The sequence below is a fragment of the Equus asinus genome, chromosome 7 (genome assembly GCF_041296235.1).
Source record: "Equus asinus isolate D_3611 breed Donkey chromosome 7, EquAss-T2T_v2, whole genome shotgun sequence".
NCBI lineage: Eukaryota > Metazoa > Chordata > Mammalia > Perissodactyla > Equidae > Equus > Equus asinus.
The window spans coordinates 26,440,432-26,466,802 of record NC_091796.1 but is presented as its reverse complement, the minus strand read 5'-3'; the positions used below and the strand labels follow the sequence as shown (position 1 = coordinate 26,466,802).

Genomic DNA, 26,371 nt, shown 5'->3' with positions numbered 1-26,371 from the left:
CTCAGCTGCCCTTTATTTGTTAAACATTTGGGTTTTTCTGTATTATACGAGTGCTTCATATTACATACAAAAGTCGCAACCATCACAGAAAAGGACCACATGGGAAGTGCCCACGCCAGGCCTGGGGTCTGTGTGGAGCTGATCAGGGCTCCTCTCCCTTCTTAAGTCTCTTTCCCCAGCAGTTCCAAAACGGCATCCACATCATCCCAATTTTCAGATGTTTTGGCATAATGTTACGTATAATACTTCCTAACAATCTAAAAGTCTTATGCTTATCTGTGGTTGGGCTGCCTTTCCCGGGCCTATTGTTGTGGGTTGTTTTTTTTTTCTTCCTCTTTTTAAAAACCTTTCTTATCGTGAAACAGGCTTAGATAAAAGGGCATTTAAGACAAATGTACAGCTGAATAAAGGATTAGCAAGGAAACGCCTGCAACCACCACACAGATCGTGGGAATGTTTCCAGCTTCCCAGAAGCCACTGCGTCCTGGGGCCCCTCCCAGGCCCGGTCTCCTCCAGCCCCACCAAAGGTAACCGCTGTCCTGACTTCACGGTAACCTCTCCTTGCTTTCCTGCGCATTTGTCCCAGGATGGTTGGGCTTTGCCTTGTTTGCGTTGGTTTTATTTCCTGGGTCCGGCTTGCTGGGCAAGATCAATTACTTTGTTTTTTTCAGCGCCCCACCCCCCCGTCACTGCACCCTCACTCTCCCCTCCCAAGTGCTCTGGCGGGGCGGCACTGCACCCCACGGAGAGAGCCACCCTGGCCTCCAGACTCCTCATCCACAGAGGGGAGCTCCTGCTCCGCCCCTCTCCACTGCACGACCCCGGGCAGGTCCTTAAACGCTTTAAGGTTCAGTGTCTTCTCTCTGAAGTGAGTTACTGGGAGCACGGAATGTGTTAGCACCCAGAGAGCGTTTGGCCCAGTTTCTGGCATTTAGTAAGCAGGACACAAATATTAGCTTTTATTCTAGAACTTTCCCACCTCCCTGCCTTGGCTACTCCTGTTCCCAGCGTTTGGAATGCTTCCTTCCCTTTCCACGATAATCTCTTCCTTCTCCATCACGGCCCGATCTGAATACGGCAGCTTTTATGAGGCCCTTTGTCCAGGGACAGGCTCCTCCAGCATTTTTTCCGCACGCTGCATTCCTACACTCTAAAAGGCTAATAAAAATCTCTGCCATTTATTGGGCAACTACCTCGTGCGGGCTTTTTCTACATGTTATCTGTCATTCTTGCATCAACCGGGAGAAGCAGATTGTAGCTCTGTTTTATAGATGAGTAAATTGAGGCTCACAGAGGTAAGGAGATTTTGCCCAAGGTCACAGAGTTGGTAAGTGACAGAGCTGGGAAGCAAATCAAAGAGGGCGGAATCCATCCAGCCCAGCTGCTGGCCCAGGCAGTGCCCTGGGCACGTTCACGAAAGCAGCTTTTCCTCGGGGTGCACACAGCCCCCAGTGGGCTAAATGTCCTGGCGGTGCAGTGCAGGCGGGATATGAACCCCACTGGCTCCCCCGCACTCTTTGATAAGGCACAGACAGGAGGGATCCTTAGGAGTCACGTGGGCTCCATGCCCCAGAGTTGGTCTGCTTGTACCTGGGGAGAAGGGCTGGTCCCCTGAGAAATGGATGCTCAGAGGCCCCAGAATCTCATTTACCTTGGAGGGCCTAGAACCTTCTATGAACCGTTTATGCCTTCTGAGCCCTGGCACTGGTCAAGACCCTGCGGGTCTCATTACTCAGTTCGTGGTAGTTGTGCTCATTGTAAAGCCAGCTGCCTTGACCCTGTTGCCCTGGAGAGACCGTGTAAAGAAGTGGCTAAGGGCTCCAGAGTCAGAGAGTCCAGATTCAAGTCCCAGCTGTCATTTTCTGCCTCTGCTCCCTTGAGTTACACCTCTATGCTTCAGTTTACTTCTCTGCGAAACTATGATTAAAGGTACTGCTTAACCTCATAGGGTTGGTGTAAGGATTAAAGGAGTTCATACATGCTCAATACCGTGGGGGTGGGGGCTTGCCCTTAAACCAGTGACCAAGGATCCTGAGGGCTCTGGAGGCCCCAGTGGGTCCCAGCTCTGCCACAGGAGGTCAGGCCACTGGGCGACAACCATGAGGACACATCACCATGGGTCCCAAGTCTTCCCTAGGCCTGGGCCTATCCCAAGGCAGGTGGCCCCATCTGACCCAGATATGTGGAGGGGGACAGAAGGCACATGCAGGAAACTAATCTTGGTCGAGCACCTCGTGCATGCTGGACCATATGGGAGGTGCTTTGCAAACATTTATTTCATTTGTTTTTCACTATCCTGTGAGATAGGTGGTATCAACTGCCATCTTGTGAAAAAGAGGCTCAGAGAGGTTAAGTAACATGTCCAAGGTCACACAGTACTGGGATTCATTCCAGGTCTATTTGTCCTCAGAGCCTGAGGCCAACTGACCTACTCCCCTAAGGTGGACAGCCATCTGGGGTTAGCTGTGGATGGTCCTGAGGGAATGACTAAGGGGAGACTCCTTACTCTTGCAAATAGAAGGCCCCATTCCTGCTTCACAGAAATAGACATTTCAGAGCCTTAAGAGATGTGGATTGTATTGACTCTCTAGATCAATTTGGGGAGTATTGTCATCTTGTCTTCCATTCCATGAACATGGGATGTCTTTCCATTTACTTCAATCCTTTAAAATTTCTTTCAATGACATTTTGTAGTTTTCAGAGTCCAAGACCTACATTTCTTTTGTTAAATTTATTCCTAAGTATGTTATTCCTTTTTGATGCTATCGTAAATGGAATTGTTTTCCTAATTTCATTTTGGATTTCTCTTTGCTAGTGTATGGAAATAGATTTTTGCATATTGACTTTGTATCTGCAAACTTGCTGAACTTGTTTACCAGTTCTAATAGGTTTTTTTTTAACGGATTCTTTAGGATTTTCTATATATAAGATCATGTCATCTGCAGAGATCTTTTTTTTTTTCCCCCAAGGAAGATTAGCCCTGAGCTAACATCCGTGCCCATCTTCCTCTATTTTATATGTAGGATGCCCCACAGCAGGGCTTGATAAGCCGTGTGTAGGTCCACACCCGGGATCTGAACCGGTGAACCCCAGGCTGCCAAAGCAGAGCATGAGAACTTAACCGCTGCAACACCGGGCTGGCCCCTAGAGATCGTTTTATTTCTTCCTTTCCTATCTGGAACCCCGAGACTCTCAAGGCCAGGACAAGGCCCCGCCCTCCTGGCTTGTGAGTCGACATCCCTCTCCCTGGTGTGTAGACTGGGGAGGACTTGGTCAGGGAGCAGGAGAAACGAGGGAGGGACAGCAGTCAGCTCATGGCCCTTGGATCCCCGGCATACTCCAGGGTTACTTTACCCAGAGGAGGGAAGAGATGCTGGCAGGGGCAGATCTGGGAGTGAGGGGGCTACCGGTCTCCTGTCACCAGCTCAGAAAGTGCTGATGGGCCATGCCCTGCCCAGACAGGGAGGAGGGGGGAGCAAGAGAAGGCACCCCACTTGCTGATCTTGCACCCAGCGTCAGAGGACACACTGGTGCACACACACCAGCTCTGCCAGCTCTGCCCTCAGAAGGAGACCTGGACTCTAGGCCCATCCGTGGCCCAGGGGATCTCAGCCAACTCTCTCCCCCAGCCCACCTCTAACTCTCCTCTCCAGTTACGTGCCCATCACTTCTTCCCTTCCCCTCCCTCTCTCCTAGCTCTTCTTCGGGCATCACCTCCAGCAGGGAAAACCCTTCCCCTCCTTAGGGCCACCTCTGGCCCCTTAGCACCCATGTGCAGCACTGTCACAGCTGGCTTTGGCACACAGCATGTGCGCAATAAACGCTCCTTCGCCTGAGTGTACAGGTGGGGTCCTGGGTGTATGCCTTTGGGGAGGGAGGATGAGTGAGAGGGGCTGGAGGGGCAGGAGGGGGGTAAAGGGGTCTGGAAGCTGGCCAGGGGGCCAGGGAGCTGGAGGAGCCCTCTCCAGAGCAGGGACCCTGTTCTCCTGCTGCCCTGGTCCCCAGGGAGGCCCCATTCTTCTGGAGCAAGTCCCGCCCCTGCCCACTCGGCTCTGCCATGCCTGGGCTCCCCGGCCCTAATGAAGATAATGAGGCTGAGGAGGTGTTGAGGGTGCGTCGTCCTGGAGGCCTGCTGGCTGGGAAGCTGTGACCTCAGTGTTCACAGGAATGGCCTCAGGTGCACCAGACGGTACCGACTGGCAGGAGGAGGAAACTGAGGCCCAGGAGGGAGGGTTCACCCGCAGATGCCGCCCTGCGGGCCAGAGGGTTTCAGGAAATAGAAGCCTCCCTCCCTTTCACCCAACCCGTGGAAATCAGTGCAGTCAGAACAAGAGAGCCCAGGAGAGGTCTGTCCACTCCTCTGGCGAATCTGGATGTGCTGCCCCCCCCACCCCCCCATCTCCACCCTCCCCGCCCCACACTCCCTCCCCATCTTCAGACGCGTGCCAGCAGCCCCCTCCGTGAGGGCTCCCAGGGTGGAGCTGCTGCACCCACCTTGCCAGGCACTATCCGGGAAACCAAGGCAGAGGCTTCGCCCTCCCCCGCGGGGAGTCTGAGGGGCGGAGTGAACCAGCAAGGCCAAGAGTGGGGATGAGGGCAGCTGGGCTGTGCACATGGCCCATGGGAGCGCTGAACTGAGCCCCTGCGGGGCCTTGGCCAGGGACTTTGAAGAAGGGGATCCTTAGCACCCTGAGCTCCTGGTGCCTGTGCAGCAAGCCTCGACTGGGTGAAGAGGCCTCTGCCCGGTGCTGCTGCTCCCGGCCCCTGACCATGGCCTGTTCAGGGCTGGGGCGACAGGCCCAGAAATTCTCGCTTTATTTCCAGGGCCACCTTGCACCCAGCTCAGGAGTGGCTTTGCAGTCCAGTGCTGGCAACCCCAGGAGTCCTGTGCATCTCCTCCGTAGTGCTCAGCAAGCCTCTCTTGGGGCCTCTGAGCATCCTGGGCAGACCCACCGCCCCTCAAACCCTGCACACATCCACAGCTCACGGGCCGGGTACCTGCGGGCTGGACCGGCTCTCGGGCAGTGAGGCATGTGCCCCCCGAGGGCCCAGACCTGGCTCATCCTCACTCCCACCAGAACTGGGCCTGCATGGCCAAGTGACAGGGGCCTGCGGGCTTCTGGGCTGGCCACTACGGCTCGGGCCTGGAAAAATGGTTTCATCCACTGAGCGTCCACCACATCTTCACGCATCAGCCCGTTTAAACCCCACAGCAGCCTTCCGAAGTGGGCACTTTCACTAAACCCACATCACCGAGGGGAGAGTGAGAGCTGGGAGGGCACATCCTCGCCCAAGGTCACCGACCTGGTGAAGAACAGAGCAGGAAACTGCTCCCTCAGCACCACGCTTGCTGTGTTCCCAGGCTCAGTCAGCACCCTCCCCAAACCCCACACTGCTCTGGGCCCAGCTGAGGGGGAACCGGCCTGGCTGTGGGCTGGGGCGGAATTTTGAGTCCGGGGTCTTCCACAGCGGCTGCTGACATTCCTTTTGTGGCCTCACCGTCCCATGATTTATCTCCTCCTTACCCCTCAGGTCATGGGGGTGGGGTGCAGCTCAGGTCATAGGGGGGTGGCTAAGTGGGAGGGAAACCCTGCCTGCTGAGGAGCTGTGCTCAGGGCGCAAGTTGGGGAAGCCACCCCAGGAGCACACTATCCCGCACCTGGCCTGGGGCACCCACCTGCAGAGGGCCCAGCCTGGCCTGGAAGGGAGCAGAGGCCTGGGGAACAGCAGGGGAAGTGAGTCAGGAGGCCTGGGCAGAGGCTGGGGGTGTCTACCACCCAGGCCTGGCCGGCCCTGACAGGCGGGGTGACCTTGGACAAGCTCTCCCCTCTCAGGGCCACAGGCCACAGCTGTGAAGTGCAACCTTCACTTGAGGACACCCAGCCAGAGTCCTCCCTCAACCCCAGGAGGCCACCTGGTCCCATGACACAAGCCCACATCTTGGCTGCAGGTGTGCATGTGTGTGGGGGGGGAGTATACCTGTGAGCTTGGGAGTGAGTTAAGACAGCTGCCCCAAATATTCCCCAAACCAACCAGCCCCTGTGCCCAGCCAGCCTCCCCCTTCCTGTAACTGCTGAGGAAGAAAGAGCTGGTCCCCAGGCAGCACCAGGGAGTGACCAGTGTGACCCTGTCCCTCGACATGAGGGGGCAGGTCAGACAGGAGGGCAGAGCCCAGCAGATTCCACTGCCCAGGGAGCCCACCAGGCTGCTCTCGCTCCAGTCCTCCCCCAGCCGCCAAGCAGCCTGGGGAGGGAGGAATCCTGCACAGCCCCAGAGGGTGGGGGGACTTGGGGAGGAGGATGCAGAGGCACCCCCGCTCCCTGCGCCTCCCCCCCCCCACAACTGCCATAGGTCATCCCAGCTCCAAATCCAGGGTCTCTGGGGTGACTCGCTGTGGTTTGGCACGAAGTCCGATGACCCACAGGCCCCCCCGGGATGACCCTTCACTCCCTGCATTCTCTGCTCCTGGGCAGCTCTGCTCTGCGCGTCCCCTGAATTTCTGAGGGCCCAGGTGGTCCGGAGTCATCCTTCTTGCTTCTGGGGAGACAGCTTTGGGAGCCCCAGTCCTGGCCTCCCTCCATTCCAGACCCATGTTTCCAGAGTTTCTACACATGTCCATGGATGTGTCATTGCCACCACAAACTCACAAGTCTGGAAACAGTCTCTTCATCTTCTCTGCTTGCCCCTCCAACGGCCCGCCTCCCGCCACTGGTGGCACCCTCACTGATGGCTGCTCCTCTTTCCGGTCCAGTCCCCTGGGGCTGAGTCCCCCCACTTCTGGAAGAAAGGGCATGTGGCCGGCAACGGGGAGGAGCATTGCTCTGGAATGGGGCAGCTGGATCCAGGAGCCGGGGCAGCCGGGTAGCTGGGCGCTCGGCCAGCACAGGTTCCAGCCCTTCACTGCTCTCCATTCTAGGGTGAACCCTTGTGGCCATCAGTGTCGGCTGTAATTGCCTTCACGAGGGCCCCTCCAACCCAGTGACACGGCCTTCCGGGTCGGGCAGTGCACCCTGACCTTTGCCAAGCCACACCCGGCTCAGAACCTTTGAGGGCTGGAGCTGTCAGGTGCTCCAGAGTCCAGCACCGCCGCCCCACCTCTGGTCAGACCCTGACTTCCCTCCACCCCCTGCCCCGCATTTCTCTGTGACATCCCCTCTCCCCCAGGGGGAGGACAGCCCTGTCTCCCCCTCTGTTGTAGCGCACTCAGTCCCCCTCACCGGAAGGGCTCTTGCTATTTCCTCCCCCATCCCCCAACAGGCGCCCCAGGCCCCGGCTTCTCCATCCAGTGGAGGGGACTTGAAGCCCAAGGAGACACAGCATCGACAGGAAACCTCCCTCCTCTCCAGTCTCCAGGTCAAAATGAGTGAGCTCCGGGAAACAGGAGCTCAGCTGCCACACCCCAGGGAGGGGTGGGACGTGGGGGACGTGACCCATGACCTCACCTCTCCTGGCTCCAGGCAGCAGCCCTGCCCACCGCTGGAGAATTCCATGACTCAGGTGAGAGGGGCGGGCCCTGCCAAAGTCTCAGAGCCAAGGTCATGCAGCCCTGCCACCCGCCATCCCTGCTGTGTCTATGGAAGGGGACGCCAGGACCAGAGAGCACTGCCTTCGCGTCTTGCCCACTTGGCCGAGGGAGCAGCCTCACCAGGGGGACAAAGAGGGGAAGCCATGGGGGGCCCAGAGGGGAGTTCTGGCAGTTTGGGGGACTAGGGCGTTGGAAGCCGCAAGCTCCTCCCTGGCTCAGCCTGCAGGGTGAGGAGCAGCTCAGGCGGGCAGGGCCTGGGCCTCCAGGGCTTCCCTACCAGATGGAAGGCAACAGTCAGGGCAGCTAAGTGCAGCTGCTTGGGTTGTGCACTGCTTAACTCCAGGGGGCGCCCCCCACACAGACTTTGACGTGATGGCCATCCATGTGTGATATGATGGTTCCATTTTTTTTCTCTTTCTCTCTCTCACACACAAACACACACACTTCGTTCACATGGCAGCTTGAGAGTGATTTCACACCAGTTTCCTGACGTGTGCACATTTCCTTTGCCCCGTTTAAAGACGGCAGCCACAGGATCAAGGGGTGATTGTGGCATGGGGCTCTCTTAACTGGGGGGACGGATTTAGAATGGGAGAGCCAAATTGCCTTTCTTCTGAAATCTGTTTTCTGGGCCCGATTCACGTTCCCGAAAGTCAAAGTTACCGTCGCAACCCTAACTGGGACCCACCGGGGCCCAGCCTGGGGCCACTGCCCCCATCTGCCCCGGCCTTGCCTGAGTGGAACTACTTTCCATTCTCAGGACCTGCTTCTTGCTTTTGTCTTGGCTGGGCCCTTCCTCATGGTGTCCCCCCAGGACTGTGAGGCACAGCTGGAATGTGGCCTCCCTGAGCCAGCAGGCCTGCGCCAGCCATCCCCCTCCAGCAATCTCTCTTCCCTCAGCTCCTTCCCCACCTCTCTCATCTGAAACACTTCCTGCTGCACAATGCCGGCTCCCTCCCGTCCTCTCCCTGCTCTGCTCACTGCAGGGACGGTATTTTCCAAAGATGGTGGCAACAGATCTCTGATCCCACGTGCTGTTCCACCATGTGGCCTTGACCCTCTTCCTGTTGAGAGCTGGGGTCTCTTAGTCCAGGTGGGTGTGTGACCAGCAGAATGAGGCTGAAGCGATGCTGTGTGACTTCTCAGGCTGGGTCTGCAAAGGTGATGCACTTCTGAACGTTTGGGGGGCCATCTCCTTGGAACCCTGAGCCGCCATGTCCAAGTCCAACCCGAGGCCGGCATGCTGTGAGGAAGTCCAGGCCACAGGGGGGCCCCACGTAGATAGTCTGGCTGCCAGCTCCAGCTGAAGTCCCAGCTGACAGCCAGAGTGGGCCACCAACATGAGTGAAGACACCTCCAGGTCATTTTGGCCCCCAGCTGTTAAACGTCACTCAGCTGTTGAGTGACCCCAGCTGAGCCTCAGACAACACAAAGTAGCGAGTATCCGTCCCCTCTGCGCCCTGTTCAGACTTCTGACCCACAGAATCTGTGCACATAATAAAACGGTTGTTTTGAGCTAAGTTTGGGGTTATTGTTAAGCAGGAATAGATAAATGAGACAGCTGCCATCTGATTCCTGCCCCGCCCTTCACAGAAACCCCTCCCGCCAAGGTCCCCACCAGGGTCTCTGGGGGGCTAAAGTCAATGGGCTCATTTCTGCCTGACTTTTCTTCACCTCTTGGCCACTGTTCCGGCCTTCCTCAAAGTACCCTGACCTTTGGCTTCCAATACCGGCCTCCCTCCCTCCTGGTTTTGGCCCTCTCCCTCACTGCCTGTGCCTCAGTTCCCCTCATGGGGTTCCCTCTGTTGGTCACCCCTTGAACGTGGGTGATCTCCAGGATCTCCACCTTATGAGTTTTATGCTTATCTTGGAGCACACAGGACGCCAAATCCGCGTCTCCGGTGGGGACCATACTCCCGAGCACCCGCAGCCTCCTCCCCGTCGCTCCTCCTGGACTCCCCGTGGCTGTGGACTGGAGGCCTCCCATCCAGTCCGTCCACCTGGTCATTCCTGGGCGTTGTCTGGGCACCGTGGTCCACAGGCCCTGAGCTGGCCTCTGGGAACACAGCGGTGAGGGAAAGCGTGCACACTAGACTGAAGGCAGGGGTGCTGTGAGGACACTAGGGACCTGACCGAGCAGTGGGCTGTGGCGATGCTCCACAGTGACCCCTTCATGGCTTTTAGGAGAATCCGAAAGTAACCAGTTCTTCCTCTGAGGCCTCATCAGCCTGCTCAGGGGTCACTGCCCAGATGGACCTTTTGCTCACCATCTGCAAATCAGTTCCCCCCAAAACGTAAACACAGAGCTCACTGCTCCCAGGCCGTTATTCTCTCTCCCTTCGCCCTCATTAGCTCTGATTCCGCCTGAGAGTGCGGACAGCAGGTGTGAGCCATTCTGCGGCCGAGGACGGAAACGTCTCCAGCGCATCCCTGGGGTCTGGTGCTGCCCTCCCGGAGGCCCCAGTGGACAGACAGACAGTCCATAGTCAACATATTAATGAGCAAGACACAAACGGATGGAGAAAGGGTGTGGACAAAACAAGGCAGATGAGTAACGGGGATGGGGGTCGAGCCGGGGAGCTTCTTTAGGCAGGCGGGCCGTGGACCCTTTGAGGCCAAGGGCTAGAGAGGAGGTAGACATCAGAAGACCTGGCCATCAGAGGACAGATCTGGTGGGGGACCTGGTGATGGGGTGACCTGGGTGGGCTGGAGAAGCAGCAAGGAGGCCCACGTGGCTAGTGCTGTGTCTGAGGGATGGATGGAACCATCCAGGGAGAAAGCGGTCCAGCTTCCCAAGCCAGAGCCCTATCCTGGGTGTGAGTGTGGTTGTGAGTGTGTGTATGTGTGTGTGAGGGGGCAGTGCCTGGGGCACCCAGCAGTAGAGGGAAGCAAGGAAACAAGTTGACAATGAAGGAGTTGAAAGTAGAACCACAATGAGGGCAAACTATGGGCCAAATTGTGTCCCCCACAAATTATATGTTGAAGTGCTAACCCCCAAGACCTCAGAATGTGACTATTTAGAGATGGAGTCTTTACAGAGGTGACTAAGGTTAAACGAGGTCACTTGGATGGCCCTTATCCAGGATGACTGGCGTCATAGAAGAGCAGGTGAGGACACAGACGTGCAGGGAGGAAAGACCACGTGAGCACACAGAGAGAAGGCGGCTGTCTGAAAGCCAAGCAGCGAGGCCTCAGGAGAAACCAACCCTGCTGACACCTTCGTCTCGGACTTCCAACCTCCAGAACTGTCAGGAAATAAATGTCGTGGGTTAAGCCCCCATCTGTGGTATTTTTTTCGCAGCCAGAGCAGACCAGGACAGCTGGATTCCAAGTGGAGTCAGGAGAAGGGACACATGAGTGCTGGGGGCGGGGGGTGTGGAAGTCATTTCAGATCAGGCTGTGTTTCCCACCCCTGCCAAAGACGGGGAGGCCCCCAGGGCTCCCCCCCCTCACCTCCCCAGCTGGCTCTGAAGCACGCCTCTCCTCCCCCTCATTCCTGAAGGCGCAGCTCCTTTCTAACACACAGTGAACCTGGAAGTAAACGTGGATGTCCTTTAAGAAACACCCCCACCCCACCCATCTCCCAAGATGCTGCAGCAGCAACAGCCACCAAAGGTGCCCAGACACGTGTATGCGTGAACACACACATACACACATGCACACGTGTTCACACACACACACACGCATGCATGCCAATGTGTCATCTATTAAAATTCCAGTTTTACAAACTTGTTTTAAGATTGCCCAAAGGACATGGAAAATAGCCCTGCTTTGAAGATTTGCGCATTTTGGAATGGCCACCTCAGCTGACATCTGGTTTCCTGGTCTTTGGACTCGGTGGCAGGGGGTGGGGGGGAGCTGGGGCTGGGCCTCCTGCTCTCTAGTGGGGTTGGGCTGGTCTAAAGGTGTTTCCACTCACCTGGACACCCCCTGCTCTGCCAGCACCTGTCCCAAGTGGGAGCCTGCACTGGCGTGAGGTTGGCAGGGTGCCAATGGTACCCAAGCCAGGGCCTGGGAGGGCCAGGGCTAGGGGACTAGTGCAGCCAGGGACCAGGTGGAAATGTCCGTGCATGGCACTCTCCTTCCGAGGGTGTCCCCTGTCCCCACATTGCTGGCTGGCCGGGCTTGGCAGAGAAACAGCTTTCCTGATGGACAGATCCTTCGGCCCTCTCCAGCCTCGGTCACCTGGCATCCCTCACCCAACAGCCCCTGCCAGCGACCCCCTCCCCAGGGTGCCGCCCCCTCCTCAGAGACCAGCTCTCTCCACACTCCACCGGGCAGCAGAGGGGCAGGGAATGAACACGGAAGCAGAGTCAGGAGTGAGTGTTCTGCTCATCCTCTGTGCCTCAGTCTTCTGTCTGCATCATGGGGACCACCTCAGGCTGCTCCAAGGAGGGATGCAGGGCCATGGGGAGGTTACCCCACCCTGAGGAAGGAAGACGCCACTTGGTAGGGGCACTGCTCTCTGGAAAACCTCCTGGGGAGGCAGGGCTGTGGGGGAGCCCAGGAAGAGAGGACATGGGCTGGGCTGGTCCAGGAAGGCTTCCTGGAGGAAGCTGCATTTAAGCTGGGTCAACGGGGGAGTGCTCCTGGGCAGAGCTCCTTCTGCTTTCTCTACCCCTACTCACGAGATAGACCGCCCCCTCCAAGGCCCACTGTGCCAGGCTCTGGGCAGAGCTTTCTGGGGCATAGGTGCCCCCACTCCTTGTCTTTGGGGAAATGCTCTCTATGAGGCTGTCATCCAGGTGAATTCAGCTTGGAACCAACAATCCTGGCAGCCTGCTGGGTGGCAGCTCCACCACTACGCTCCCTACCATCCCTTAAGCCCCCACTGCGTGGGAGGTTCGCTCTCTCATCTCTAGTGTTCCTGCAGCCCTGCTTTCCACAGGCTTGTCACTCCTGTTATAGATGGGGCAACTGAGGCTCAGAGAGGTCTAGTGACAGGCCTGAGCCACACAGGTGCCTGCTAGGTAGCAAGGCCGGCTGCTCTGAAGCCAGGTTCTCTCTGGTGGCACTGGGGGACCACACTGATCTCGTGGGAGCTGTGTGTGTGGGCGTCAGCTTCTGTCCTTGGGAACCTGCAGGCCCCGGCCACCTGCCACGCCCTCTTGGTCCCAGGTGCACTGAGTCACTTCTCCTGTCAACTTGGGGCCATACAGATGCCAGCATGGCGATGATGCTCCTATGGTGCTGCCCCGAAGAGCTTCATGGTCCAGTGGAGTAGGGGCCCCGACAGGCACTCCGTGGGCCCTGGGCCTGGCATCTAACCAGCCTGAGCTGAGTTGCCTGGTCAAGACAACTTCTGAGCCTGGACTCAAAGGGGGTCAGAACTGGTAGGGGGACAGAGAGGGGAAGGCTGATCCGGCCAGAGAGTAGGAGCAGAGGCAGTGGGACTGGAGCCTCTCATGGAGAGCTCCCTGCCTGGCCCTGGCCCCCCTGGAGGTGGGGTGGGTAAAGTGTACCCTAGTGCTCCCTTGGGACCATCAGCCCTAAATCCCCCCAAGGCCTTGGGTGTCTGCAGCGTCCAGGTCAGCATGACGAGGCTGGGAGTCCCTGAGACTTTGGGGTCCAAGTTGGGAGCATGAAGACCCCTCCCAGGCTGGAGGTCCTCTATGTTATCCCTTAGAAGGTTGTTGAGTTCCCCAGGCTGGGCCGGGTGGGCCCCTCAGGAGCCAGGCTGGGCTGGTTTGGGGAGCTGTGCGATGGTGAGGACAGATGTTTCCAGTTGAAGGGCTCGGGGTGTCATAAATTATTCCCCACCAAACCCTGTTTCCTATTAAGTGGAATCTGGGAGATTCGTCCCACCAGCCCCGGTGTGGGAGCCTTTAAGAGGATGGGGCTGGGGAGGGCCGAGAAGTGGCTGTGGATGCTGTGGGTGCATCCGCCACCCCTTACACCTCCCGGCCTTTCGCAGGTAGACTCGGCCCTTGTGCTCAGAGCTGTCCCTTGGCTCCCAAGCAGCCTCATCCAACTGTAGTGTCCGAGAGCTGGGACTCAGGGGAGCTCTGGATGGGTTTCTCATGAAAACCTTCCCATCTGGCCCTCCCCTCTGCCTCTGATCATAGGTGACACCGTTGGTTACCTGTCCACCCCTGCCTTCCAATGCCTTGATGCAATATCAGGAACTGTGGCAGCCCCCTTGTGACTACGAGGGGAACCAGCCAGGGGGATCAAAGCTACAGATGGGCAGAGTCTGGGTCCTTAAGCTGGTGTTGGGCTGCTCCATTAGGCCTCTCTGGGACTTCCTATCAAATGAAATAATACTAGGTACAATTTATTGAGAGCTTCCCACATTCCAGAAGTTATGCTAAATGCTGGCCTTATGCAACAAATATTTCTTGAGGTCAGGTACTGTTGTCTGTGTGGGACGCAGACATGCAGAAATCAGATATAAATCCTGGTCCTCAGAGAATTTACATTCTGTTTAGGTATTATCTCACTTAAGACGCCAACAACAGCATGAGGTAGAGTGACAGATGCTACAGTCTGGCTCATGCAGCGCACTCCCGCCCTGCGCAGTGGGCTGTCCTGACACAGAGGCTGGAAAGCTACAGGCTTCCCTCCCTAGGCTCCCCTGCAGCTGGGTTTCTGCATGCACCTGGCCGAGGCCTGGAGGGTGGGAGGGAGCATTGGTGGGGGTAGGTGGGGTGGCAGGTGCATGGGCATTAGGGTAAGGTAGTGGCACTTGGTTCCTCTGGGGCAGCTGTGGGCAGAGTTTAGTGACTGGTGTCCAGCTGTGTGGATGCATGCTGAGTGCTGGGGGTGGGGTGGGGTCGGGGGACAGCAGCCCAGCTGTGTCTCAGTCCTGGGGAGCAAGTGGGTAGTTCTCCTGACTGTGTAGCACCCAGCTTAGCTCCCCAGCCCACCCCGAAAATTGGTAGGTACCTAATACCAAGAAATAAATCCTTTTCTGCCTAAATTAGCTCATGTAGATTACCTGACTGCTGCAGATGACATCACCTAAAATGTGCTATTGACCCAGAGGAGGTGGCGGGTGGTAGATGGTGGGAATCCATCCAGTGGGGGCGAAAAGCTGGTGTCCCTGGTCATGCAGTGGGAAACCTTACGCCAAACGGTTTCCTCCCGTGCTTAGGAAGCCACGCCACAACCGGATGCCGGGCTAGGTGCAGTAAGGGGAGGGGGCTTTGGCCTCATCTTCCTTGAGGAGGGTGCTCTTTGCAGGGGAACAAGACTGTGCCTGGATGTTGGACAGGGAAAGGGAGAGACCACGAGGTGGAACCCTCCCCACCCACATTGTCAGTGCAGCTGTCTTCCAATCCATGAATCTAACACCCTCCACTTATTTAGGTTTTTAATTTCACCCATATATTTTTTTTTTAGATTGATCTCTGGTGTTTTTTTTTAATGCTATTGTAAAAAATGGTATGTTTTAAAATTTTGCTTTTTCATTGTTTGTTGCTGGCATATAGAAGTACAAGTGATTTTTCTATATGACCTGGTATCCAGAAACCTTGCTAATTCTACTAGTTTACGGGTAGATTCTTTTAGATTATCTACATACTTAATCATGACGTCTGCAGATAACGTCAGTTTATTTTCTTCCCACCCAGTCCAATCTTTTTTTTTTCAAACATCGTTGCACAGGGCTAAGACCCCAGGTACTATTTTTCCTCAACGTACAGTGAAGTTGAAAGAGCTTTACAGTGGACACCTGCATACCCTCCATCCAGAGTCTACCACTCAAGATTTCACCAAGTTTACTATACTTGGCTTATCACACATCTATCCACCCTTTTTTTCTTTTTGTGATGCATTTCAAAGTAGTTGCAGACATCAGTATACTTCTCTCTCCCATGCATATCATTATTTGGTACCATTCTGAATAGAAGTGATAACGGACATCTTTTTCTTGCTCCCAATCTTAGGAGGGAAGTGGTTTTTTCCCCCAGGCACACATCGTTATATTTCGGCTTCTGTATAGACTGCATCGTGTTCATCACCAAAAGTCTAGTTTCCCTCTGTCACCATACATGTGCGCCCCTTTACCCCTTTCACCCTCCCCCACCCCCTTCCCCTCTGGTGACCACTATTCTGTTCCCCTTATCTATGTGTTTATCTTCCACATGTGAGTGAAGTCATATGGTAACTGTCTTTCTCTGACTTATTTCGCTTAACATAATACCCTCAAGGTCCATCCATGTCGTCACAAATGGCCAGCTTTCATCCTTTTTTATGGCTGAGTAGTATTCCACTCTGTATATATACCACATCTTCTTTATCCATTCGTCCCTTGATGGGCAGCTAGGTTGCTTCCAAGTCTTGGCTACTGTGAATAATGTTGCAATGAACATAGGGGTGCATGGATCTTTTCCAGTTAGTATTCTCATGTTCTTTGGATAAATACCCAGAAATAGAACAGCTGGAGGAGGGAAGTTTTTGATATTTTAAGTATGATGTGTTTGCTGTAGGCTTTTTTTTGTTCTGCTTTTCTTCCCCAAATTCCCCCAGTACATAGTTGTATATTTTATTTTAATTAATTTTTTTTAAAGATTTAATTTTTTTTCCTTTTTCTCCCCAAAGCCCCCCAATACATAGCTGTATATTCTTCGTTGTGGGTCCTTCTAGTTGTGGCATGTGGGACGCTGCCTCAGCATAGCCTGATGAGCAGTGCCATGTCTGCGCCCAGGATTTGAACTGGTGAAACCCTGGGCCGCCAAAGCAGAGCGCTCGAACTTAACCACTCGGCCATGGGGCCGGCCCCCATAGTTGTATATTTTAGTTGTGGGTCCTTCTAGTTGTGGCATGTGGGACACAGCCTCAGCGTGGGCTGACAAGTGGTGCCATGTCTGCACCCAGGATCTGAACTGCTGAAACCCTGGGCCGCCAAATTGGAGTGCACGAACTTAACCACTTGGCCACGGGGCTGGCCCCCTGATGTAGGTTTTTTGTAGATAATCTTTATCAAATTAAGATAATTTATTTATTTTTCTAGTTTTCTAAACATTTATATCACCTAATGAATGCTGGATTTTTTTTTCCCCCCGAAGCCCCCCAGTACATAGTTGTATATTCTTCGTTCTGGGTCCTTCTAGTTGTGGCATGTGGGACACCGCCTCAGCGTGGTTTGATGAGCAGTGCCATGTCCGCCCGCGCCCAGGATTCGAACTGACGAAACACTGGGCCGCCTGCAGCGGAGTGCGCAAACTTAACCACTCGGCCATGGGGCTGGCCCCTGAATGCTGAATTTGATAAAAATTTTTTGCATCTATTGAGATCATTTACTTTTCCTTCTTTATTGTTAATGTGAATGACTGCTTTTTGAATAATAAACCAATTGAATCACGATGTACTTTTACACATTGCTTTATATATATTGCTGGCTTCTATTCACTAACATTTTGTTTAGACTGCTGGCATCTACAGCGATGAGAGACTGGCCTGCAATTTTAACACACTGTTCTTCTCAGATTTTTGATAGCTAAGGTTATGCTGGTCTCATAAAATGAACTGAGGTTTTCTAATCTTTGGAAGAGTGTGTAAGACAGGGAATTTTCTCTCTCTTAGATGTTTGGTTGAATTCACTGCTGAAGCCATCTGAACCTGTAGAGTTCCTTGTGAGGAGATTTAAAATAATGAATTCACTCTAGGCAATAGATATAGGATGACTCCAATTTTCAAGATCTTCTGATGTCAGTATTGGAAAGCATTTTTTTTTTTTTAAGGAAATTTGTTCAGGGGCTGGGCCGGTGGTGCAGCATTTAAGTTTGCATGCTCTGCTTTGGCGGTGTGGGGTTCACCAGTTCGGATCCGGGGTGTGGACCTATGCACCACTTGTCAAGCCCTGCTGTGGTAGGCATCCCACGTATAAAGTTGAGGAAGATGGGCATGGATGTTAGCGCAGGGCCAGTCTTCCTCAGCAAAAAGAGGAGGATTGGCAGCAGATGTTAGCTCAGGGCCAGTCTTCCTCAAAAAGAAAAAAATTTGTTCATTTTATCCAAAGTTTAAAAACATCTTTGAGGCATAATTGACATACAAAAATTGCACATAAGTGTACAGTTTGATTAGTTTTGACATAGGTAACCACCATTATCATCAAGATCATGCCATCTAGATTTAAAATTAGTATTCATAATATCCTCAAATATTTTTAACGTCTGATCTGAAGTAAGTCACCCATTTTCACTTCTGATACTGGCTATTCCTCTGTCCCTCCTTTCTCCCTTCCACCCTTTCTCGTTACTTCCTGACCAGTCTTTTTACAGGGTTATCAATCCTCTTAGTCGTTTTAAAGAGCCAATTTTTTCTTTCTTGATTCCCTTTATTTTATATTTGTGTTCTATATTTTGGCTTTTGCTTTTGGTTTTCATTTGCTGTCTTTTAAATTTTGAGGTGTTTGTTTAATTGATTTTCAGTCTTCTTCTTTTTTTTGCTGAGGAATCTTTGTCCTGAGCTAACATCTGTTGCCAATCTTCCTCTTTTTGTATGTGAGCTGCTGCCACGGCATGGCCACTGACAGATGGGTGGTGTTGGTCTGTGCCCAGGAACTGAATCTGGGCCACTGAACCGGAATGTGTCAAACTTAACCACTAGACCACTGGAGCTGGCCCTCTTCTTTTCTAACACGTGCATTTAAAGATATAAATTTAGGGACTGGCCTGGTGGCGCAGTGGTTAAGTGTGCATGTTCCACTTCGGCGGCCTGGGGTTTGCTGGTTTGGATCCCGGGTGTGGACATGGCACCACTTGGCAAGCCATACTGTGGCAGGCATCCCACATATAAAGTGGAGGAAGATGGTCACGGATGTTAGCTCAGGGCCAGTCTTCCTCAGCAAAAAGAGGAGGATTGGCAGCAGATGTTAGCTCAGGGCTAATCTTCCTCAAAAAAAAAAAAAGATTAAAAAAAGATATAAATTTATTAGCATAGTTTTATGTGCAACCCACAAGCTTTTTTCTCCATAAGTTTTGATATGTGGTATTTTCATTATTTAGTTCAAAATATTTCAAATTTTCTTTATGATCTCTTTTTTGACAGATAGGTTTAGAAATCTATTTAACTTCCAACTGTATGAGGGTCATCAAATTATCTTTTTGTAATCGATTTCCAGCTTAACTGCATTGTGGTCAGAGAATATATTTCATTTGAGTTCTTTTGAAGTGTGTTGAGACTTGTTTTACAGCTCAGCATACAGTCAAATTTTGGCACATGTGCTATTTGTGTTTGAAAAGGGTGCCGTTGAGTGTAGTGTTCTATGTGTATCCATTTGGCCAAGTTTGCTAATGGCATTGCTTCAATTTTCTGTAACTTGATTTTTGTATGCTTTTTTCTTCTATCAATTACTGAAACAAGTGCCTTAAAATCTATAAATGCACATTTGCCTAAATTTTCTAGTTCTATCAACATTTACATATTTTGAGATTTTATCAAGTGCATACAAATGTAGAATTATTACTTCCTTTTGGTAACTGAATTGACCCTTTTTACTTCTAATAATACTTTTCTTGCCTTAAAGTTACTTTAATATTAATATATCTATACTGGTTTCCTATGATTACTGTTTGCTGGGTATAGATTTCTCCATCCTTTTCTTTCAAAATTTCTAAATTCATATGTTTTAAAAGTGTCTCTTGCAAACAACCTGACAATCTTTGTCACCACTGGAGTGTTAGCCCATTTACATTTAATGTAATCAAGGATTTACCACCTAGTTCTTACAACCTGCTATTTGTCCCAACTATTCTGTTTTTCTTCTCTTATCCTCTTTTGTAGCTCCTAAACCTGTCCACTGAATTGATTACTCCATCCACCCTCATTAGCTTGAAAGTTACACACATACAACATGCCTCCTTGACTTACCGAAGTCTATTATTATTATTTGAGGAAGATTAGCCCTGAGCTAACTGCTGCCAATCTTCCTCTTTTTGCTGAGGAAGACTGGCCCTGAGCTAACATCCGTGACCATCTTCCTCTACTTTATATGTGGGATGCCTGCCCCAGCATGGCATACCAAGTGGTGCCATGCCCACACCTGGGATCCAAACCAGTGAACCCTGGGCCACCAAAGCAGAATGTGAGAACTTAACTGCTGCGCCACCGGGCTGGCCCCAGAAGTCTATTATTAGATGGGACTTTTTAACTCTCTTCTTGGTTGATACAAGGGACTCAGAACACAAACTCCATGTAAGCTCTCCCTACTTATACACCTGTACTTTCAAACATTTTGATATGGATTTAAAACTCTGTGACGCAATTATTGTTTTATATAGTTTTATGTAGTTATTATTTTATGTATTGGTTCATGTAGTATCTATGCTGACCTGCGCCTTTTCCATTTTCATTGCTCTTCAATCCTTCCTGGAGCTACGTCCTTACATTTAGCATCATATTCTGCCTTTTGATCACTCTTTTAATGGTCCCTTAGGGTATGTGTGCTAATGAATTCTTTCAGTTGTATGTCTAAAAATGTCTTTCTTTCTTTTTCATTCTTGCAGGATATTTTCCCCAATTAGAAGTTTCTAGGTTGGCAGTCACTTTCTTTCAGCACTTTAAAGGCACTATTTCATTGTCTTTCACTGTTTCTGCTGAAAAGTCAGCTCTCAGTTTAACCGTTGCTCCTTTGATGGTAATCCTTTCTCTATCCCACCACCATCAGCAGCTTTGCAATATTTCCTTTTCTTTGGCTCTATTTTAACCATGGTGTGTCTGGGTGTGGACTGTCTGTTTTATTTATCCCACTTGAGATTTCTTGAGGCTTCTTGAATTTATGCCTTGACACCTTTCATGAGTTTTGGAAAAGATCTCAGCCAGCATTTACATACGTAAATATTCCATTCTTTTTTGTGTGTGAGGAAGATGGACCCCGAGCTAACATCTGTTGCCAAGCCTCCTCTTTTTGCTTGGGGAAGATTGCTCCTAAGCTAACACCTGTGCCCATCTTCCTGTTTTCTATGTGGGATGCCTCCACAGCATGCCTTGACGAGTGGTGTGTAGGTCTGCGCCCAGGATCTGAACCCGTGAACACTGGGGCGCCAAAGCAGAGTGTGTGAACTTAACCACTATATCGCTGGGCTGGCCTCAATATCCCATTCTTTTACTCCTTTGAGATTCCAACTACACTTAGGACAGACATCCTCACTGTAACCTTCATGTCTCTCACTCTCTATTCTCTACCTTTTTGATTTGGTGTTTTTTTCCCCGAATTTTTCATTTTACTCATTCTCTTCTCAGTTGTGACTAATTTGCTCTTAAATCCATCCACCGAATTATTCTTAAATCTTGTTATTTTTCAGTTCTAGAATTTCCATTTGGTCCCTTTTTATAGATTCTAATTCTCTGAAATTGTTGGCAACACGTGGTTTTGAACACAGAAAGCATAGCTGTTTCAAATTCTGTGACTGATGTATCTGGACATTGTGGGCATTTCTTTTTTTTCTCTGATGGTGTTAACTCACATAATTCATATTATCTGGTCATCTCATATACCTGTGTACTTCCGATTATAATGCTGTAGAAATAACTCGAGGCCTTGGGTTACGCTCCTGTCTCAGTCAGCTTGGGCTGCTGTAACAAAACACCACAGACCAGGCGGCTTAAACAGCAGACGTTTGTTTCTCACGGTTCTGGAGGCTGGAGAGTCCAAGATCAAGGTGATGGGTGATTCGGCTCCTGGCACGGCTCTCTTCCTGGCTTGCACACAATTCTTGCTATGTCTTCACACAGTGGAGAGAAAGACAGCGCTCCTTCACGTGTCTTCTCATAAAGGCACTAATCCCATCATGGGGGCTCCACCATCACAACCTCATTAAACCTAATTACCTCCCCAAAGCCGCACCTCCTTATACCATCACACTGGGGGGTAGGGCTCAATATACGAATTTTGAGGGGGTATAGTCAGTTCATGACAGTTCACTTCCTCCAGAGAGAATGCGCTAGGCACCTGGGGGCACTACCAACCCGATTTTACCTCAATGCACACTCAGAGACTGCTGATTCAGAAGCTAGGCTACAGTACCCCTGAAGTGTAGTCTACTGAGAGTAATGGGGGACCAGGTAATCCAGCCCAACTCTCCAGCTAAGAACAACTTGGAAATCTGGTCAAAACGTTTTTTTTTTTCCCCCCTAAAGATTTTATTTTTCCTTTTTTCTCCCCAAAGCCCCCAGTACATAGTTGTGTATTTTTAGTTGTGGGTCCTTCTAGTTGTGCTATGTGGGATGCCACCTCAGCATGGCCTGATGAGCGGTGTTGTGACCACGCCCAGGATCCGAACTGGTGAAACCCTGGGCCGTCAAAGTGGAGCGTGCGAACTTAACCACTAGGCCACAGGGCCAGCCCCTAAGTCAAAATATTTTCAAGTTTCGTTTGACGTCATCCCAGAGCTAAGAGGATGGTGAGAGAGAGCCTGGTTAGTCATATGGGGCTACTTTTCCTGGGCGGGGGGGGTGGCTTTTGCTAATTGCAGAGGCCATGTCTGAGCAGCTGGTTCTTTTGATAAGCCTTGTGAAGTCAGGAGAGGAGAAGCTGCCATACGTGACCTGACCAAGGTGGTGGGGGGCTCCTGATGAATCTCTCTTGCTCTGAGGGAGGGACTCCAGATGGACATACCCTAACAAGATTAAATTTTATCCCTTGAGTTCTTAAAAAATAAAAATAGATTATTTGCTATGGATCGTGTGCTATACTCCAGGCCTCGCTTTTTGCATTCATAGGAAGCTTGGCTCTTCATCAGAGAATGGAAACCCTGACCTCCCTGACCCCTGGAGGTGATGTAGGACACTGGAATAGCCCCGAACCTGGCATCAGAAAGCCTAAGGGTCAGGTCCTACTATCAAGCAGCAGCTACTAAACTGCAGGCATGGTGCCTAGGAAGGAATTAAGAGACCCAAAGGGTTGACCTTGCAAACTCCAGCCTACAAAGTATCAGCAGGTACCACCACTCTAATTTACGGCTCTGGAAAGGAGCACAGAGTGACTCAGTTATGGGGAGAGCTTTAATGCCTAACGCAAACCCCTGGCTCCCCAGAACCTAAGGACAGCATGTTGCCCAAAGAATACGAAATTCAGGACCCACTAAATGTTTCTCTGGGGCAAATCTCAGCAAGCTTGAGGGAGCTGCTGAGTGTGCTGACTGATGCCGCTCCTATGCGCCTTCCTCTCCACAACTTCCGCTTTTCCAGCTCCTGCGATTTCCTTCCAAAGGTGAGGACTGTGTGTGCAGTGTACTCTCTGTGCCTCACCTTCAGGGACCTTCTTTCCTTTCCTTTCCCCGTCTCTGTCCTTGAGCTGCTTCATACCCCCGCGTCCCTCGGCACCGCTGAATGGTGGCCGGCCTGTGATGACAACACTGCAAGGCAGTTCACAGATCCTGTGACACCAGCCGCAATGGGCGAGTGTGGGACCAGAGTTAGAATTTAAAGCCTTTTCACACAGTGCCTTGAACTCCTGAGAGGGAAGGTGCTATCGAAAGGGGCCCATTCTTTTAAAAATAAACGTTGTGGGAGAACCCCTTGTTGATGAGATGACACACTGCAATAATGGCTTCGTATCTTGGGTAAAATCAGATGTGAATTTCCATCCAAACACATGATGGTCCTGTATTGTCTCACTCTACACATTCTTACTTTGTGGAAAACAAAGAAAAACTCTCAGCAAATTAACGCAAGCTTAACTCAAGTTTATCATTTAAATTTATTGTTGTGTAATAAATCTTTCGCAAAAATAAGGAAGAGACTCCTGGTGGACTTGCAGAGGCAAGGCAGTGAGGCAGCGGTCTGGGTGCGTGGATTCACAGGTGGCCTCTGAGGCCGCGGCCCCAGCTGAGCGTTCAGGCCAGTGAGCACTTCTACTGTGCGGTGAATTCAAATAGAGGGGAGGGAGAGGGCACTGCTGGAGAAAGGGGCTTTGGGGGCACCCCGGTGAACCAGGTGGCCTGGGGAAGAGACGGTGGGATTCCCTCAACCAAGGCTTCCTTGGTAGTTTACCTTCTGTGACCAAGTCACAAGGACAGTCCTGCAGCCCAGTGCTTGTCTCACAGCACTGCCCACGCCTCAGCCTCTGAGGACGGTTCCACGGTCCTACCAGAGGCTCGGTTGCTCCACGTAACCCTTTCAAAATTTTGTGTTTTGGTTTGAAGGCAAGGAAGTAACTCAAAAGGCTACGGAAACCAGTTAAAGCTGTATTATCATTTCCCCCCATAGGAAATAAAAATAATGGCTACCTGAAATGATAACCAAATCATTTCCCCCTCTTGACTGTCAGGATCGCTCCCCTCACCTTCAAACTGCCTCTCCCCACAAGCTAGACTAAGCAGAAGCCGTTAATGCGCCTCAGCGGCTGGTCTGAGGCCCTGTCCACCGTGACCTTACGTGAACCGCAGGAGAGCCCAGCCATCCGTGCAGACAGGTAAGAGGCCTGAGGAGGCAGAGGGCAGGCTGCCATTGCCTCCCGGGTCCACCCCTCGGCGATGGCCCTTCACCAGTCAGTCAGCCTCGGGGAGCTTCGGTTTCAGCCCCTGTTCCCGCCAGGATAATGAGACCGCCTGGCTGGCCTACTCTGAAGGATGGAGCAGCCCAGGCTTTTCACGGGGGGGCAGTCACACAGACATGGACTGATGCGATGGCACTGTTTCTAACCTGTTCCAGAGCCTGGTGTGACTGAAGATGGCTCCTCCCACACCCTGAGAAGACAGTAATGGACCAAAATGACTTGGGCTCCAGGCCAGTGACACAGGGACAGGAGAGAAGCTGGTTCCTGATACAGCTTAGACCACAGCAGGCTGAACACAGTGTGCTGGGTGTCATCTGCGATTATGTGCTTTCTACGCAAAAAAGCAAACACTTTTTCCATCTTTGAGAAGGAAACCAGGCTCCTCATGTAGACTGTGAAGGGGCGGCCGGGGACACAAAGTGTGACTCAAAAGGACCGTCTCACTCTGCCTCAGGGCCCGCTCTGCTCGGGGCAGCCCCGAAGCTCCTTCTTCCAGCTCAGGGACCAAACACGAGGATCGCATAGGCGCAAATAAACAAAGTCAGAGACGAAGAGCAGAACACGGTTTTCACCTCATGTGGAACACCGTATTAACCAAATTGGTCTCCTTTTCCTCCTCCTAGTCTGGTTGAAGAAAAAAGACTGCTTTCAAAATGAAGCTTTTCTTTTCCCAATGATTAATACAGAGTAGATGAACTTAATTTGTGCTAGACTCCAATTTAACTCAGCTACAGCTCAGAGGCCAAACCCACAGGAAAGCTAACCTGGCTTCATGAGGAGGAGCCATCTCTGTCTTTGAGGGAAAGACACAGAGCATCCAGCGGCTTCGATCCAACTGCCCAGGCAGACTGTTATTAAACGTGGGCCTCTGAAAGGCAACCGCACACACACGACTTCATTTCCTTACTATTCCTGTCTTGTCATCTTTGCAGAGTGATATTTCTTAATACTGAAAGAAACACACACACAATAGACCAACACAAAAATTCTTGAACATGCAAAAAAAACCCCCAAAATCCCAGGATGTATGGTGAAGTGTCATATGCCTAAGGCAAGGGGTTCCTGGAAGAGCTCTAGAATTTTGGTTTAGAAATAAAATTGCAGGTGGAATGGTAGGTTTTTACATTTATTATTGCCACCCCCCCCCCAACTTTTTTTGCACTACAATCTAAGCTGAGTGATCTACTGCCAACTGGCACCAATTCTCCAAATCCGAGTGTGCAAGGGAAACACGCCTGTGTGATGCTCTTTAATAGAAGATGCACCAGGCAGTCGGTCTGGTTCTGTTCGCCAGAAAGAAAATAACTAGAAGGGCTGCTCGGCTGGAGGGGGTCAGGGTGGGAGACGGCGCCCGCCATCAGTCGGCATCCATGGTGAACAGCTGGATGTCCTGTGGGTTCCAGTAGAGGCCCACTGCTGAGTTGTAGACCAGAGACCAGACATAGGGGATAAAAAACTCCTCGGGCTGCTCCTCTTCCACATATTTGAATTTTAATTCTGGAAATTTCTGCAATGAAAACAAGATGATTTTATAATCTCACAGTTTCAGGCAAATCAAAAGCAGCAGCAGTTCCTAAGTGGCGGTGTGGCATGTGGGGAGCCCACCTCCCCTAACTGGTATAGGGGCTGACAGCTCTGGGGCTTTACAAGACCCAGCGTCCAAAGGACTCCTGAGAGAATGCCAATTACCTGTAGGAAGGTCAATCACCCACGCGTCCCGGTCAGCTAATGTCACTTTCCTGACGGCTGGCTGAGAGCAGCAGGGACCTGGATGGGGGAGGGGTGGGACGGGAAGCATCACACTGGGAAACGGCCCCACGTGGGTGGCAGACGGGGTTCCAGAGAAGACGGTCTTCTGCGCAGTGCTGAGGGCTGCTTCTTCTCGAGGGACTCCACCTTCTCACCAGGGTGGAGTCACCGTGGAGACGAGGGCTTCCCCTCACCATTCCTGAGTTTTGACCTGCGCTGCATGGCCTCCGCCTCCGGCCGGTGGTGATGGCTTCGGCTGTGCAGGGGCCCGCAGTGAGTCCTCACGGAGGCTCAGGAAGGGCTTCGGCCTAGCTGGACAAACACCCCCAGGCGCTGAGCCTACGCTCGCTCGTGGTCTCTGGAAGCGGGAAGGCACGTGGCCCCAGGTCCTCGGTAGCACCATCACCAGGATGTGGGCTTCTCTTCCAGTTTTCCTCCTGACTCACTTCCTCCAGCAGGCTGAGGAGGCGCTGGAGTTTGCTGACAGCCCTGGCCTCTTCCCTTGCCAAGGTGACTCGGGGGAGACTGGCTGCCGTTCAGTGACCTGTGTCCCGGGGGGACAGAAGGGGCCACAGCGTCCTGAGAGGAGGGTGGGGCGGGCTGAGGAAGTGGGCTGACAGAGGAGGGGAGACGCGCACACAGCAGGCACGGCGACG

General features: G+C 52.1%; 1 protein-coding gene and 1 long non-coding RNA gene across 11 annotated transcripts in view; one reads left to right on the top strand and one right to left on the bottom strand.

Moving 5' to 3' along the window:
- The first annotated feature begins 323 nt into the window (after positions 1–323).
- On the top strand, positions 324–10,797 carry LOC139045763 (uncharacterized). The gene is made up of 3 exons (XR_011504851.1): positions 324–527; positions 7,258–7,497; positions 10,609–10,797. It is a non-coding gene; the product is annotated as an uncharacterized lncRNA (long non-coding RNA).
- A 12,352-nt stretch (positions 10,798–23,149) lies between these two features.
- DYM (dymeclin) overlaps positions 23,150–26,371 on the bottom strand; it is a 374,085-nt gene continuing 370,863 nt past the window's right edge. For all 10 annotated transcript variants that reach the window (XM_070513083.1, XM_044774709.2, XM_070513086.1 and 7 more), the window contains one exon: positions 23,150–25,473. In XM_070513083.1, coding sequence (XP_070369184.1) covers positions 25,324–25,473 — 150 coding nt within the window. In that variant the 3' untranslated portion in view covers positions 23,150–25,323. The remainder of the gene's footprint in view (positions 25,474–26,371) is intronic.